The 15,593-nt window shown below is 42.2% G+C and overlaps 1 protein-coding gene across 2 annotated transcripts in view; it reads left to right on the forward strand.

The window, feature by feature from the left end:
* Positions 1–7,475, forward strand: part of MATN4 (matrilin 4) — a 113,356-nt gene extending 105,881 nt beyond the window's left edge. For both annotated transcript variants that reach the window (XM_077252168.1, XM_077252169.1), the window contains one exon: positions 7,277–7,475. In XM_077252168.1, coding sequence (XP_077108283.1) covers positions 7,277–7,337 — 61 coding nt within the window. In that variant the 3' untranslated portion in view covers positions 7,338–7,475. The remainder of the gene's footprint in view (positions 1–7,276) is intronic.
* Positions 7,476–15,593: the final 8,118 nt, after the last annotated feature.

Raw genomic sequence — 15,593 nt, forward strand, 5'->3', positions numbered from 1 at the left:
CCAAATTATTATGCAAATTGGATTTAATTGTTTTTCAAATAAACTCGTAAACTTAAAAGTGATCATCATACTGTGAAGAGATTTGTGACTGAAACAGCACAGACAGAGTTCATGCAGATAAAGGCATAATGAGGAAGGTTTCTGTCAGACAAATTCATTGGATAAAGAGAGTAGCTGCCAAAATACCATTAGGCTAGGTTCACATTGCGCTATTGGGTGATCGCTAACGGACAGCAATGCACGGCGAAAATGTCGCAATTAACGCCGTGCAACGGGTCCGTTAGCGCACCCATTGACAGCAATCTTGTTTCTGCCTGTAGCGCATCACTAGCGCATGTCTTTTTCGACTCGCGCTAGCGATGTGCCGTTCTTTTGCAGCGCGCCTCGGACGCTGCTTACAGCGTCCGCGGCGCGCCCAAGGTCCGTTCCTCGCTCTCGCAGATCAGGGATCTGCGAGAGCGGGGACGTTAATGCGAACCCTAAACGCGACCCCTACAAATACATTGCGTTAGCGCAATCCGCTAGCGCTAAACGGATTGCCCTAACGCAATGTGAACCTAGCCTTACAAAGCAGCAAACAGTTATTTGAAGCTGCTGGTGCCTCTGGAGTCCCTCGAATCTCAAGGTGTAGGACCCTTCATAGGCTTGCTGTGTTGCATAAACCTACTATTCGGCCACCCCTAAACAGTGTTCATAAGCAGAAATGGTTGCAGTGGGCCCAGACACACATGAAGACTGATTTCCAAACAGTCTTGTTTACTGATGAGTGTCGAGCAACCCTGGATGGTCCAGATGGATGGAGTAGTGGATGGTTGGTGGATGGCCACCATGTCCCAACAAGGCTGCAACGTCAGCAAGGAGATGGAGGAGTAATGTTTTGGGCTGGAATCATGGGGAAACAGCTGGAAGGGCCCTTTAAAGGGCCACTGTCACCCCCCTCCAGCCGTTATAAACTAAAAGAGCCACCTTGTGCAGCAGTAATGCTGCATTCTAACAAGGTGGCTCTTTTAGTTTTAGGTTCAAGCATACCCCAAATAAAGCGTTTTTATACTTAGCCACAATTCCTGTCTCTAGCCAGGTAGGCGGGTCCTCACTCCCCAGCTTGACCAGCTCCTCTGCCGTCACTCACATCTTCCTGCGCTTTCGGCGCCGCCCCCTCAGCGCTGTTATCGTTTCAAATCCGGCGCCTGCGCTGTGTACTGGTGTCCTGCGCAGACGCAGTAAGCTCTGGCCGTCTGAAGTAATGGCTGATACCAGAGAACAAAAGGCATCCACAGAACACCAGGATGGATCTGCTGCACAGCAAATAGCTGTAGGACCTGCGATGACGTTACTGCCATGTGAGTGACGGCAGAGGAGCTGGCCAAGCTAGGGAGTGAGGACCCGCCTACCTGGCTAGAGACAGGAATTGTGGCTAAGTATAAAAACGTTTTATTTGGGGTATGCTTGAACCTAAAACTAAAAGAGCCACCTTGTTAGAATGCAGCATTACTGCTGCACAAGGTGGCTCTTTTAGTTTATAACGGCTGGAGGGGGGTGACAGTGGCCCTTTAAGGTACCTGAAGGTGTGAAAATGACCTCGGCAAAGTATATAGAGTTTCTGACTGACAACTTTCTTCCATGGTATAAAAATCAGAATTGTGCCTTCAGGAGCAAAATCATCTTCATGCATGTCAATGCACCATCTCATGCTGCAAAGAATAACTCTGAGTCATTGGCTGCTATGGGCATAAAAGGAGATAAACTCATGGTGTGGCCACCATCTTCCCCTGACCTCAACCCTATACAGAACCTTTGGAGTATCATCAAGCAAAAGATCTATGACAGTGGGAGGCAGTTCACATCAAAACAGCAGCTCTGGGAGGCGATTCTGACTTCATGCAAAGAAATACAAGCAGAAACTCTCCAAATACTCACAAGTTCAATGGAGGCGAGAATTGTGAACGTGATAACAAAGAAGGTTTCCTATGGTAACATGTGACTTGGCCTGTTAGGATGTTTTGGAGTTAAATAGCTTTTTTGTTCAGTGAATGTGACCTCCTAATGCTGCAAATTCCACAAATAAGCATTTTCAGTTCTTTAAAACAGATCAAATGTTTAGAAATTCTACTGTGCTTAATAATTTGGAACAGTGCATTTGAGTTTTTATTCATTTTGGAGATTATACTGTTATCATTGGGAGGTTTCTCCAATAAAATTCAATGTATACTCTTAACGGGTGATGACTTTTATTAGACTGACTGTCATTTGCACCGACCATTTAGGAAAATCCAAGAAAAATATAATTTGCATAATAATTTGGTACATGGTGTAGAAGAAAGGTAAAAAGTGGGGAATGTGGTCTGGAAACCGTGCTCTAGGTAACTGTGTTATTTTATGCAGAGACGAGTCCTGGCTGGAAGAAGTGATGGCAGTCTGTGCTGGATAAAAATGAAAAGCAAAAATGAAGGACTTCAGCTAGAGACATCACTAGTTAGTCAGTGTATTACCTGTACACTGACACTATACACTGTATACTATATACAAAGCTACTGTGTATAATGTCACTGGCAGTGGTGATCACTGTATTACCTTTACACTGACACCTTATACAGATCTCCTGTGTATAATATCACCAGTGATCACTGTAGTATCTTTACACTGACCGTAAATACAGAGTTCCTGTATACAATGGCACTTAGTGTTGTGCTTTTTTAAAAATTAATGATCAGTATTGTAGTATACTAGTAGTAAAAGTTGTACACTCCCTGACAGAAGTAATGTCGCTTATCCATGTTATGTAAATAAAAGCTTATAACCTGATGTTAAATTAATCCATTGGTTGTATAAATTATTCTTTTGAAAGCTGAAACCTTCCAAAATGTGGTTTACGTTAAGAAAATAAATTTACATTAATGCAGAAATATTGATCAGTTAATGGAAACAGAATGGTCAGATTTTAGCAAGACAAAAGTTTTGTCGCCTGGTAATATAATGCACCCAATCCTAGTTTACATCCTCACCTGTGCTCAGTAAATGATCGGTTATTTAGTGTGTGTGTATAAAAAGAAACCCAGCACCCCAGACCTTCACTTGAACTGCAACTTGAGCTCTTGACAACATGCCTAAAATCCACCCTGCGACCGAAGCCTGGAATATCAAGAGGCTGAAGACCAGAACCACTGCAGAGGTGGCGGGCACCTTTAATGTGTCTCAGCGTCAAGTACAAAGAATTAAAAAAAAGATTTGAAGAGACTGGAGATGTGTTTGACTAGCTCAGGTCCGGCAGACCCCGCAAGACAACTGCTCAGGAGGAATGTTTGTTGGTTAGAAAATCCAAAGCAAGCCCTTCTTCCACAGCAGCAGAGCTCCAACAGGTCTGGTCACCTCAAGTCCCTGTGTCAACTAGTAAAAGTTAAATTCACCGCATGTGACACGCCGATCGTTAGCAAGGCGCGGGAGCGCCGCTTGTCATAACAGACACTGCAGGTCCACACTACTGGACAGGATCTTCCATAGGCGGACATTAAGATTACAATAGAGCTTATATTGCACCGCTGGGACTTTCCGCCTTCTCTGTATATCACTATCTTAGCTGGAACAAGCGATTACGTGACAAAAGCTCTGGTTGAGCCAAAACGTTGTATATAAAAAAAAATCACAGATGCTGTAATATTCTGTTAAGCTCCCAGTTTATGTATAATAAATTTATACCCGACTTTGCATAAGAAACCTAGAGAGAGTGCAGTGAATTTAACTTTTACTGCTATTCTGGGCCATTGGTTCGTTACACCAGCACCTCGCCATATTAAGGCTGAGTGCACACCTAAACCTTTACCTGTGTCAACTAGAACAGTTTGTAGGATTCTGTCTCAAAATGGCCTCCATGGTCGAATCAGTGCCCAGAAGCCAACACTAAACAAAAGGCAAATAAAAAACCGTGTGGCATTTGCAAACTCCCACAGCCTGCTAAATAGATGGACACTGGAAAAGTGGCAGAAGATGGATTTCTCTTCAGTAGAATTACACCACAGCTGCCACAAACACTGCAGGAGACTTACTGGAGCCAGTATGTATCCAAAATACACCCAGAAGACAGTTAGATTTAGTGGTGGAAAGATCATGGTCTGTGGTTACATTCAGTATGGGGGTGTGCGAAACATTTGCAAGGTGGAAGGCAATATCAATAGCCTAAAATATCAAGAAGTATTAGCTACCGCTTATATTCCAAATCATAAAAGAGGTCAAATTCGGCAGCATGATGGTGCTCCATCTCATACATCCATCTCTACAACAAAGTTCCTCCAGGCAAAAAAGATCAAGGTGCTCAAGAACTGGCCAACCGAGTCACCAGACATGAACATCATTGAGCATGTTTGGGGAAGGATGAAAGAGGAAGCTTGGAAGACAAAACCAAAGAATCTAGAGGAGCACCACAACTTCATTCACCAATGTTATGCAACATATATTTGTATTTTAAGTTAATTATTTGTCTGTGGGCAACAAAAATGTTGTCTTGCCAAAATCTGACCATTAACTGATCAATATTTCTGCTTTGATAATTTATTTTCTTAACCTAAATCACATTTTGGAGGGTTCCAGCTTTCAAAAGAATAACTTATACAACCAATGGATTAATTTAACATCAGGTTATAAGCTTTTATTTACATAACATGGATAAGCGACATAACTTCTGTCAGGGAGTGTATGGTGGCATCATTGGTCTTTGTATAGAATGTAGTTTCATGTAGAGGTAATGGTGATATTATAATATTATGTATTCTCTGTGTAGTGGTGATAGTACTAGGCACTGTGCAGCTGTATTGTTGTGTGTATGTTTGTAAGTAAGCTCCGTTATGGCACCATATCTAAGCAGTAAGCTTGGTTCTGGTACTGTATCAATGTAGTAATCTAGATTATGGTACTGTATGTATGTTGTAATCTCAGTTCTGCTCCAGTTTCTATGTAGCAGACTTGGTTCCATGTAGTAGACTTATTAAGCTCGGTTCTGCTCCCTTATCTCTGTAGTAAGCTCGGTTCTGCTCCCATATCTCTGCAGTAAGCTCGGTTCTGCTCCCATATCTCTGTAGTAAGCTTGGTTCTGCTCCCTTATCTCTCTAGTAAGCTCGGTTCTGCTCCCTTATCTCGGTAGTATACTAGGTTCTGCTCCCATATCTCTCTAGTAAGTTTGGTTCTGCTCCTATATCTCTGTAGTAAGGTCGATTCTGTTCCCATATCTCTGCAGTAAGCTCGGTTCTGCTCCCATTTCTCTGCACTAAGCTCGGTTCTGCTCCCATATCTCTGTAGTAAGCTCGGTTCTGCTCCCATATCTCTGTAGTAAGCTTGGTTCTGCTCCCTTATCTCTCTAGTAAGCTCGGTTCTGCTCCCTTATCTCGGTAGTATACTAGGTTCTGCTCCCATATCTCTCTAGTAAGTTTGGTTCTGCTCCTATATCTCTGTAGTAAGGTCGATTCTGTTCCCATATCTCTGCAGTAAGCTCGGTTCTGCTCCCATTTCTCTGCACTAAGCTCGGTTCTGCTCCCATATCTCTGTAGTAAGCTCGGTTCTGCTCCCATATCTTTGCAGTAAGCTCGGTTCTGCGTCCATATCTCTGTAGTAAGCTCGGTTCTGTTCCCATATCTCTGTAGTAAGCTCGGTTCTGCTTCCTTATCTCTGTAGTAAGCTCGTCTCTGCTCCCTTATCTCTGTAGTAAGCTCGTTTCTGCTGCCATATCTCTGCAGTAAGCTTGGTTCTGCTCCCATATCCTTGCTGTTAGCTCGCTTCTGCTCCCATATCTCTGTAGTAAGCTCGGTTCTGCTCCCATATCTTTGCAGTAAGCTCGGTTCGGCTCCCATATCTCTGAATCTAGTAAGTTCGGTTCTGCTCCCATATCTCTATAATAAGCTCTGTTCTGCTCCCATATCTCTGTAGTAAGCTCTGTTCTGCTCACATATCTCTGTAGTAAGCTCTGTTCTGCTCACATATCTCTGTAGTAAGCTCCGTTCTGTTCCCATATCTCTGGAGTAAGCTCGATTCTGCTCCCATATCTATGCAGCAAACTCCGTTCAGTTCCCATATCTGTGTACCAGCCTGTTTTTAAAGCCTATTATCTCTGCTACTTTAATGCAGTGGCCAGATATAAGCAGGGAAAAGGAGGGCCACCGCAACTCGAGGGCCACTGCCTTGTAATTGCCCCCCAGGCTGAAAATTGCCAGCCAGCCCCTGAACAGCACTGCATGTCCCAGCCACCCTAATCTTAGTGGCTTGGCAGAGCTGTGCCATCCAGAGCTTCTGGTTGAGACGCCCTTTTATCACCAGTGCCAGATGCAGAATGAATACAGTGGCACCTGGCAAAAGAAGCACAGGTCGCAGGAGCAGGTCCTTGAGAAGATGTGATACTGGAGTGGTGTGGTGTGGTGTGGCTTCAGCACAATGGGTGGTGTAGGTGCTGTGGGAATTGTATCATGCCTGGAGACTATTTTGCATAAATCCAATTTGATCCATGTAAAAGCTGAGATTGGCCCATGAGCCCACACACACAACCATGAACAGTGGTTAGCACAATACACTTGTTTCATTATGTGCAGATAAAGACAGGATCTCATCATTCATTTAGGAAACTACCCAGTTCATTATTATATAGAAGCAGAGAGGAATTTATGAGTGAGGGTAATGTAATATTTGCATGTAATTGAACAGAGTCAATGTTACTGGTGGGTCCTTTGCACCCTAGTCCGACACTGGCCGTGCACAATACCCTTTTAGCAATGTAAATTTGGCACAGCAACTCTCAAGCAAATTTGAGCATGTAGTTAATTTCTCTTTATCCATTGAAATTTACATACAAACTCAAGGACGGGAGGAATAGATGTTGACTGCTATCTTAAAGTGGTTATTCCACAAAGATGTTTATTCCACATGCTTATTTCAGTAGGAGATTAATTTATGGTCGTTAGGGGTCCAGCCACATGCAAATAGGTAATAAATTTTGTTCTTGGCATAACCCTTTTAAGTGTAGGGCCAGCGTAGACCTTCAACTTGTAGACTTTCATCTTTATTTTTTCCACTTGTTACCTGGTAAGATTCTGTTCACATGGATGTTCTGGATGGATTGGTCATGGACGGACACCAGCAGCACCCACAGACCCCATTGATATGTGAGTCAGGTTCCTCCATGGTTCATGGTTCATTTTAGTGAAAAAGAGTATTATGTATGCATTTCCTTTTAAATATAATGAAATCTAAAGCACTTATAAACAATTGCCCAATATCCTATACATTTGCCTTAACGTTCTTTACTAGCTCAGCTGACAGCAAGACTTGAATCCCTGGAAAACCAGCTGGCTGAAAAGAAATGAAGATGCTCATAAAAAAAAAAACTAAAGAAGCTATGAAGAGAGCTATGTGACTGTTTGATGTCACGTGGTATCGTTTTGTAATCCCTTTCTGGAGGCATAGACTGGCATGCCAAGCAGAGCTGTAAAACTATCTATATATAAATAAATGTGAATAGATTGTTGTTTATTATTATAAGGATTTTACTGTTTTCTTCTGTAGGAAATGGAAACCATACCATGTTAGTGGTATAGAGTGTTAGGAGACATTTTTTATTTAATTTTTTGTTTAACTTTTTAATAAAACTTAACAAAATGAATCATATCTCATGGTAACAGTACTTTATTTAAACATGTATATAAGTTCTCAAAGTTTCTCTAAAAGATGTTGGTTTAATTTAGTATTAGATAAGCTACATAATCTATAACTGAACAACTACTTCAGAAAAAGACAAGAAAAATATAGAAGTGGATCTTGCCAACATCAATACCAGTGTAAACATAACATTGCTGCCATATAAAAAAGCATCATAATTCAGCCAGATAATATTAATTTCCATCATTGAAGTAAAAAAGTTAGACTTTTTAAAACGTTATAAGTATTTTTTACTCTTTCCACTGCACAGACAACCCGACACAAGATTTCACCTGCGTCTCCATCATGCATTGCAAGATTTATTGCATTTAGTGTACCTACCTGGCAGATAAGAGGCCTAACACATTGAACATAATAAATGACAATATAGCGATCATTTATGTGTTGGTCCATTTTCCCTAATACAGAGTCCATTGCAAGTGACATAGATTATAAAAGAAGATATCAGGATGAAAGCAACAAATGAGTGAATCATCATTCTAGATTTGATCTCTGGGCATATTCACAATAAGCAATGATTCTAATCAATTAATGAAGTCCTTCCATTAAGTTTTTTTTTCATTAAATCTGTGTATATATGAATATAATGTAGTGTCAGTGTTTCAGTATACTCACCTATGGCTTCTCCAGTATCCAATGTCATTCTGCTCCTCTTCGCAGTGAAGTCACTGCTCTTCAGACTCTCCGGGTCACACTCCGCTCTGTGTGACATGGATCTGGCTTTTGCAATGTAAGTATAGCATCAGAACTAGGCTCAGAATTTACATTGTAAAGAGACTTCCGGCTCTCACACAGAGCGTAGAGTGAGCCTGAGAGTCTGAAGAACAGTGATGTCGCTGAGAAGAGAACCAGAACGGCACTGAATCCTGGAAAAGGCAGCGGTAGATGAGTGTATTAAAACATTCAGAGTAAATTACTTTCACATATATGTAGTGCAGGGCAGTAGCCATGTGCGAGGCACTTCTCTTCTCCTGTGACATTCTGGAATGCTACATGAATGAGTGGGTCTTGGCTGGGGGGTGGTGCTATGAGGGCTTTGCGCCCTTGCTGGCAACCTATAGTCGATGGTGTTGGCTGGCCAGGACCATAGGTTTCAGAGTTCAATAAAGGAGACTCATGTTCTATAACACAGTCTTTACTGATCGGTAACTTGGTAAGGTATATATTTAAGTGGTAGTGGTACAAAGTCTTAGGCACGTTTACTTCACAGTGTAAAGAATTTTGTACACAAAGTATCCTTTCACTGTAGTCTACTCCAGGGCCGGTGAAGCACACTGTTTCGCCCTACTTCGTCACAACCTAGCTTGTCCCCACAGTCCTGATCAGCAAGTCTCTCTACCTGCTCAGCGGTTCCGCATACTATTTCTTCCACTACTGGTGCCCTGGATCTACTGCTCTGTACCACCCACCAGTCCCACGAACTCAGTCATGTTTAGGTACGGCTCATTCAGCATTTTGCAAGCTCAGATTTTCTCGTGGCATGTCGTCCTATCCAAGGACCCCTTTAAGGTGGAAGGCCACTCTGTCTCGTATACGATCAGTTCCAGGTTGCACTGCTTCCTTGCCCCTTTGCTGTAATTCACCCACAATGGCAGCACTGCTCACAGACATTTCCTACTACTACTTAAACTTGTCCCTATCTGCCTAACTACAGGAAGTTGTCTCTTTCCCTAAGTCTGTCCCACTATGTGTTAATCCTGAACATTATCTCTATCTTGCCCTAACGTCACTATCTAACTACCATCACTAACTTATCCTGCCTATCTTGTGTCCTAAGTCCTAACCTTTGTCTTAACCTATGCTACCCTATCTTTAGGCCATGTGCACACGTTCAGTATTTTTCGTGTTTTTTTGCGTTTTTTCGCTATAAAAACGTGATAAAAACGCGAAAAAAACGCTAACATATGCCTCCTATTATTTTAAGTGTATTCCGCATTTTTTGTGCAAATGTAGCCTTTTTTTCCGCGAAAAAATCGCATCGCGGAAAAAAAAGCAACATGTTCATTAAAATGCGGAATTGCAGGGGATTCCGCACACCTAGGGGTCCATTGATCTGCTTACTTCCCGCACGGGGCTGTGCACACCATGCGGGAAGTAAGCAGATTATGTGCGGTTGGTACCCAGGGTGGAGGAGAGGAGACTCTCCTCCACGGACTGGGCACCATATAAGTGGTCAAAAAAAAAGAATTAAAATAAAAAATAGTCCTATACTCACCCTCGATGTCTTCCCGCCTCCACTGCATGCTCTCTCTTCGGTTCCTATAGCTGCTGTGCGGTGAAGGACCTGCCGATGACGTCACTGTCCTGTGATTGGTCGTGAGCGGTCATGTGACCGCTCACGTGACCGTGACGTCACGGGAGGTCCTGTGCGCACACACTAGCTATAGGAAGAGGAACGGACGCCGCTGAGGAGATGTCTGGGTGAGTATAAGCATTTTTTTATTTTTTTAATTATTTTTAAACATTCTATCTTTTACTATAGATGCTGCATAAGCAGCATCTATAGTAAAAAGTTGGTCACACTTGTCAAACGCTATGTTTGACAAGTGTGACCAACCTGTCAGTCAGTTTTCCAAGCGATGCTACAGATCGCTTGGAAAACTTTAGCATTCTGCAAGCTAATTACGCTTGCAGAATGCTAAAAAAACCGCGAAAAAACCGGAAAAAAAACGCAAAAAAAAATGCGGATTTCTTGCAGAAAATTTCCGGTTTTCTTCAGGAAATTTCTGCAAGAAATCCAGACGTGTGCACATACCCTTACACTACCAAGTATGCATTACATTACAACACAATTCACCTAACACAATACATACAAAGACGCAGGACATAATACACATTACAACATGATTGGTGTCTTCAGGGGTAGGAATGAGGCAGTCCAGTCCACATCTCTTACATATATACAGATTTAATTTAAAAAAACTTAATGGGAGGGCTTCTTGAACAAGAATCTGACACAAGGTTTTGCTACCCCATCTGCCCAAATTAGGCAGAGAACCTAATTCCAGGAATGTGTAATTTACTTTACTAGGTGCTGCCATTTTGATTACACAGTAAATCTGCTGCAGCTCTGTCAGCTCTAAGCTGTGTATAACTTCGTCCACACCACTGATTGACAGCTTTTTGTGTACACTGTGAATAGGCAGAAAGCTGCCAATCAGTGGTGGAGGTGTAGTTGGACTACATGGTACCAGGACAAGTAGTTCACTAGTGATAATCCCATGCTGATAAAACAATGATTTTATCAAAACTGCAGCAAGAAGCCCAGCAAGTGATACATCGCTGGAATCACGGTCTCAATCTCTACATTATACTGCTCTCAGATTAGGTAGAAAAAACCTAGTGACAGATTCCCTTTAATCATAAGAATGTGAAGAGCCCAATGCCCTTCACTAGTCTTTTAATCCTCCTTCAGTCAAGTGATACCAAGCCATTCGACAAGAAATTCTGTAAAAGTGAAGCATAGCACATTCATGCCGTCTGGTCCTACGACAGGTACCACCCTTTTTGTCATCTGTCCTACTATTTATAAAAATTATTAAAATTTGAGAGTCATCGGTGGTTGATATCTTTTAATGGCTAACTGAAAAGGTGGTAACAAATTGCCTGACTTGGGTCTCTTCTTCAGGCATAAAATAACACAAAAGCTGAAGAGTCACATCTGTTTGCACAAGAGGACACAGGAATAATGCAATAGATAAGACAAGTGACGTTATTCCTGTGTCCTCTTGAATATAATTATGTGACTCTTCAGATTTTGTGTTATTCTATGCCTGATGAAGAGGCCTGAGTAGTCTCAAAAGCTTGCAATTTGTTACCATCTTTTCAGTTAGCCATTAAAAGGTATCAACCACTGAGGACTCTCAAATTTTATTATTTTTCTATCTACTGGCTAAAACAGTAAAAAAGATATATATTTCTACTATTTCTGAACACCCGTTTTGACTTATCCTCCAGTATAACTTTTAGGAGTCCTTATATTCTGTGAATGCAAAATTAGAATTGTGGCTTAGAAATCCATTGATCAAAGTTGTATACCCCTATTCTACAAAATTCTATATATGAATTGTAAATGCCTGGGAATATTTGAACAAAAACGTGCCCGCTATCCAAACAAGACTATTATGTAGTTTGGTATTTTTGTTTTTAAGGGTACATGAGTAGGTTTTATGTGGGAGTGCATGGAGGAACTAACAGATCCTGTCTTACCGTATATACTCGAGTATAAGACGACCCAAGTATAAGCCGAGACCCTTAATTTTGCCACAAAAAACTGGGAAAACTTAATGACTCGAGTATAAGCCTAGTGTGGAAAATGCAGCAGCTACCGGTAAATGTCAAAAATAAAAATAGCTACCAATAAAAGTAAAATTAATTGAGACATCAGTAGGTTAAGTGCTTTTGAATATCCATATTGAATCAGGAGCCCCATATAATGCTCCATACAGTTAATGATGGGCCCCATAGGATGCTCCATACAAAATACACCCCATATAATACTCCATACAGTTTATGATGGGCCCCATAAGATGCTCCATATTAAAATATGCTCCATATAATGCTGCACAAATGCTGATTATGGCCCCATAAAATGCTCCATAGAGATATTTGCCCCCATATAATGCTGCACATGGCCCCATAAGATGCTCCATAAAATGCTGCACATGGCCCCATAAGATGCCTCATTGAGATATTTGCCCCATATGCTGTTGCTGCGATAAAAAAAAAAATCACATACTCACCTCTCGTCGCTCAGGCCCCCGGCACTTGCTATACTCACCTTTCCTGTTCCACCGCTGAGCGCCGCTTTGTCTTCCGTGTCCTCTGAACTGAAGTTCAGGCAGAGGGCGGCACGCACACTAATCGTGTCATCGCGCCCTCTGACCTGAGCGTCACTGCAGAGGATGCAGAAGACGGAGAAGCGCCGATGGTGGAATGTGGGACAGGTGAATATGCCCCCGTTATACTCACCTGCAAGTCCCTGGTTCTCCGGGCGCTGACAGCTTCTTCCTGTATTGAGCGGTCACATGGTACCACTCATTACAGTAATGAATATGCGGCTCCACCCCTATGGGAGTGGAGTCGGGTCTATATTCATTACCCGGAGAACCAGGGACCTGCAGGGACCGTGCCAGGAGCAGGTGAATATTATTAGACAGCTGCATTCCCCCGCCGACCCCTGGGAATGACTCGAGCATAAGCCGAGAGGGGCAATTTCAGCCTAAAAAAATGGTCTGAAATTCTCGGCTTATACTCGAGTATATACAGTAATTGTCCACCAAGTCATCGGTGTATCTATGCATGTGCTGTGCACTGTTCTCAATTATATATGATAGAGCTTTGGCTCCTGAAGTCTCCTATGTTGTATGAGGACCATATTCTGGTCTTGTTATATTTCAGCTGCAAATGTTTAAAAAATTTGTCACATAGAACCAGACCACAATTAGGTGCAAAGTGGAAATGTGCCTATTGCATGTGAAATTATTATAGACGTAGGGTGTATGGATTTGAAATACAAATCAGATAAAAAAATCTTTAGTCATATGCTATGACATACAGAATTTCTGTTTTATGTCAAATTCATGGGAAAGAAATGAAGCATTCTCTATCTTTTCCGAGTCACCATATGACAAGACATGGGGAGCCTAAGGGTCCATAATAGGGTTTTGTTAAGTTCATGAGGCCTAAAAAGCCGACTTCTTTAAAAAAACAGCAAACTCCTTCTTCAACAGGACTAATTTTAACCAAAGTCTACTACATTTCATCACACCGACATCTTGAAAATAAGGCACAATGTTGTAAATCAAATATTAACCCCTTACTGACATCGCAGTATAGTACGTCCGATGTCAGCTCCCCTGCTTTGATGCAGGGCTCCGCGGTGAGCCCGCATCAAAGCCGGGACATGTCAGCTGTTTTGAACAGCTGACATGTGCCCGCAATAGCGGCAGGTGAAATCGCGATTCACCCGCCGCTATTAACTAGTTAAATGCCGCTGTCAAACGCAGACAGCGGCATTTAACTACCGCATCCGGCCGGGCGGCCGGAAATGACGTCATCGCCGACCCCCGTCACATGATCGGGGTCGGCGATGTGTCAGGACAGTAACCATAGAGGTCCTTGAGACCTCTATGGTTACTGATCGCCGGTAGCTGTGAGCGCCACCCTGTGGACGGCGCTCACAGCACACCTGCAATTCTACTACATAGCAGCGAACAGCAGATCGCTGCTATGTAGCAGAGGCGATCGTGCTGTGACTGCTTCTAGCCTCCCATGGAGGCTATTGAAGCATGGCAAAAGTAAAAAAAAAAAGTAAAAAAAAATGTGAAAAAAATTAAAAAAATATAAAAGTTTAAATCTCCCCCCTTTCAACCCAATCAAAATAAATCAATAAAAAAAAAAATCAAATCTACACATATTTGGTATCGCCACGTTCAGAATCGCCCGATCTATCAATAAAAAAAAAGCATTAACCTGATCGCTAAACGGCGTAACGAGAGAAAAAATCAAAACGCCAGAATTACGTTTTTTTGGTCGCCGCGACATTGCATTAAAATGCAATAACGGGCGATCAAAAGAACGTATCTGCACCGAATTAGAATAATTAAAAACGCCAGCTCAGCACACAAAAAATAAGCCCTCAACCGACCCCAGATCATGAAAAATGGAGACGCTACGAGTATCGGAAAATGGCGCAATTTTTTTTTTCTTTTTAGCAAAGTTTGGAATTTTTTTTCACCACTTAGGTAAAAAATAACCTAGTCATGTTAGGTGTCTATGAACTCGTAATGACCTGGAGAATCGTAATGGCAGGTCAGTTTTAGCATTTAGTGAACTTAGCATAAACCCAAGCAAAAAACAAGTGTGGGATTGCACTTTTTTTGCAATTTCACCGCACTTGGAATTTTTTTCCCATTTTCTAGTACACGACATGGTAAAACCAATGATGTTGTTCAAAAGTACAACTTGTCCCGCAAAAAATAAGCCCTCACATGGCCAAATTGACGGAAAAATTAAAAAGTTATGGCTCTGGGAAGGAGGGAAGTGAAAAACAAACACGGAAAAACGAAAAATCCCACGGTCATGAAGGGGTTAAGGACAAATAATTAATAATAATCTGCTTATAATAGAGCTAACACACCAGTAAATCGAGGTGCATTTATAACATAACCTTTGTCTAATACGGGAAGCACAAACCAAAATCCAATGTCCAAAAATTATTGCAAAACTACAATTATAGCCATCGATAGAAACAAGGTGATCACCACTGGATGATTCTAGGTACTAACTTGTTACACCCTATTATTCTCAGCAGTGAAACTACTTTTGGCAAATTTGACCTGAAAGATTCTACTGTTTAAAGAGGACCTGTCACATTTTATTCCAACTGCTCCCTGTGTAATCAGTTTTGTTTTATTTTATTAATATATATGGTGTGGCAACGTTTCGGCTGTGACCAGCCTTTCTCAATGGGAAAGGCTGGTCTCAGCCGAAACGTTGCCACACTGTATGGGCTAATAAAGTCCACTTTTTTCATTATTTATTGGAGTGCTGCCTCTGTGGCACCCCAGGAGTTCGGGTACCACAGTAGTGCTGCATTCCTCTCGGGGATGGTAGTGCTATGCCTGGAGACAAGTGAGATTCCCTTTGGCAGGTTATCACACACACAACACCTTCCAAATCCAGGCCTGGAGGGGGAGCTCAAAACCCTGTTTTAGGGCAGCTTCCCCTTGATAAAGATCCTGGTTTGGAGGAGGAGCTAGACAGTTGGTCCCAGGAGACCAGTGAGTACAGTCTGTGAGCGAGGACAGACAGGAAGGGAGCAGAGAGGAGATACAGGACTCAAGGAGGCTACGAGTAGGCCTCCAAGGAGTCAGTGCGCAGAAATCGGGTACCGGGAACCC

This window comes from Ranitomeya variabilis, chromosome 4 (genome assembly GCF_051348905.1).
Source record: "Ranitomeya variabilis isolate aRanVar5 chromosome 4, aRanVar5.hap1, whole genome shotgun sequence".
Taxonomy (NCBI): Eukaryota; Metazoa; Chordata; class Amphibia; order Anura; family Dendrobatidae; genus Ranitomeya; species Ranitomeya variabilis.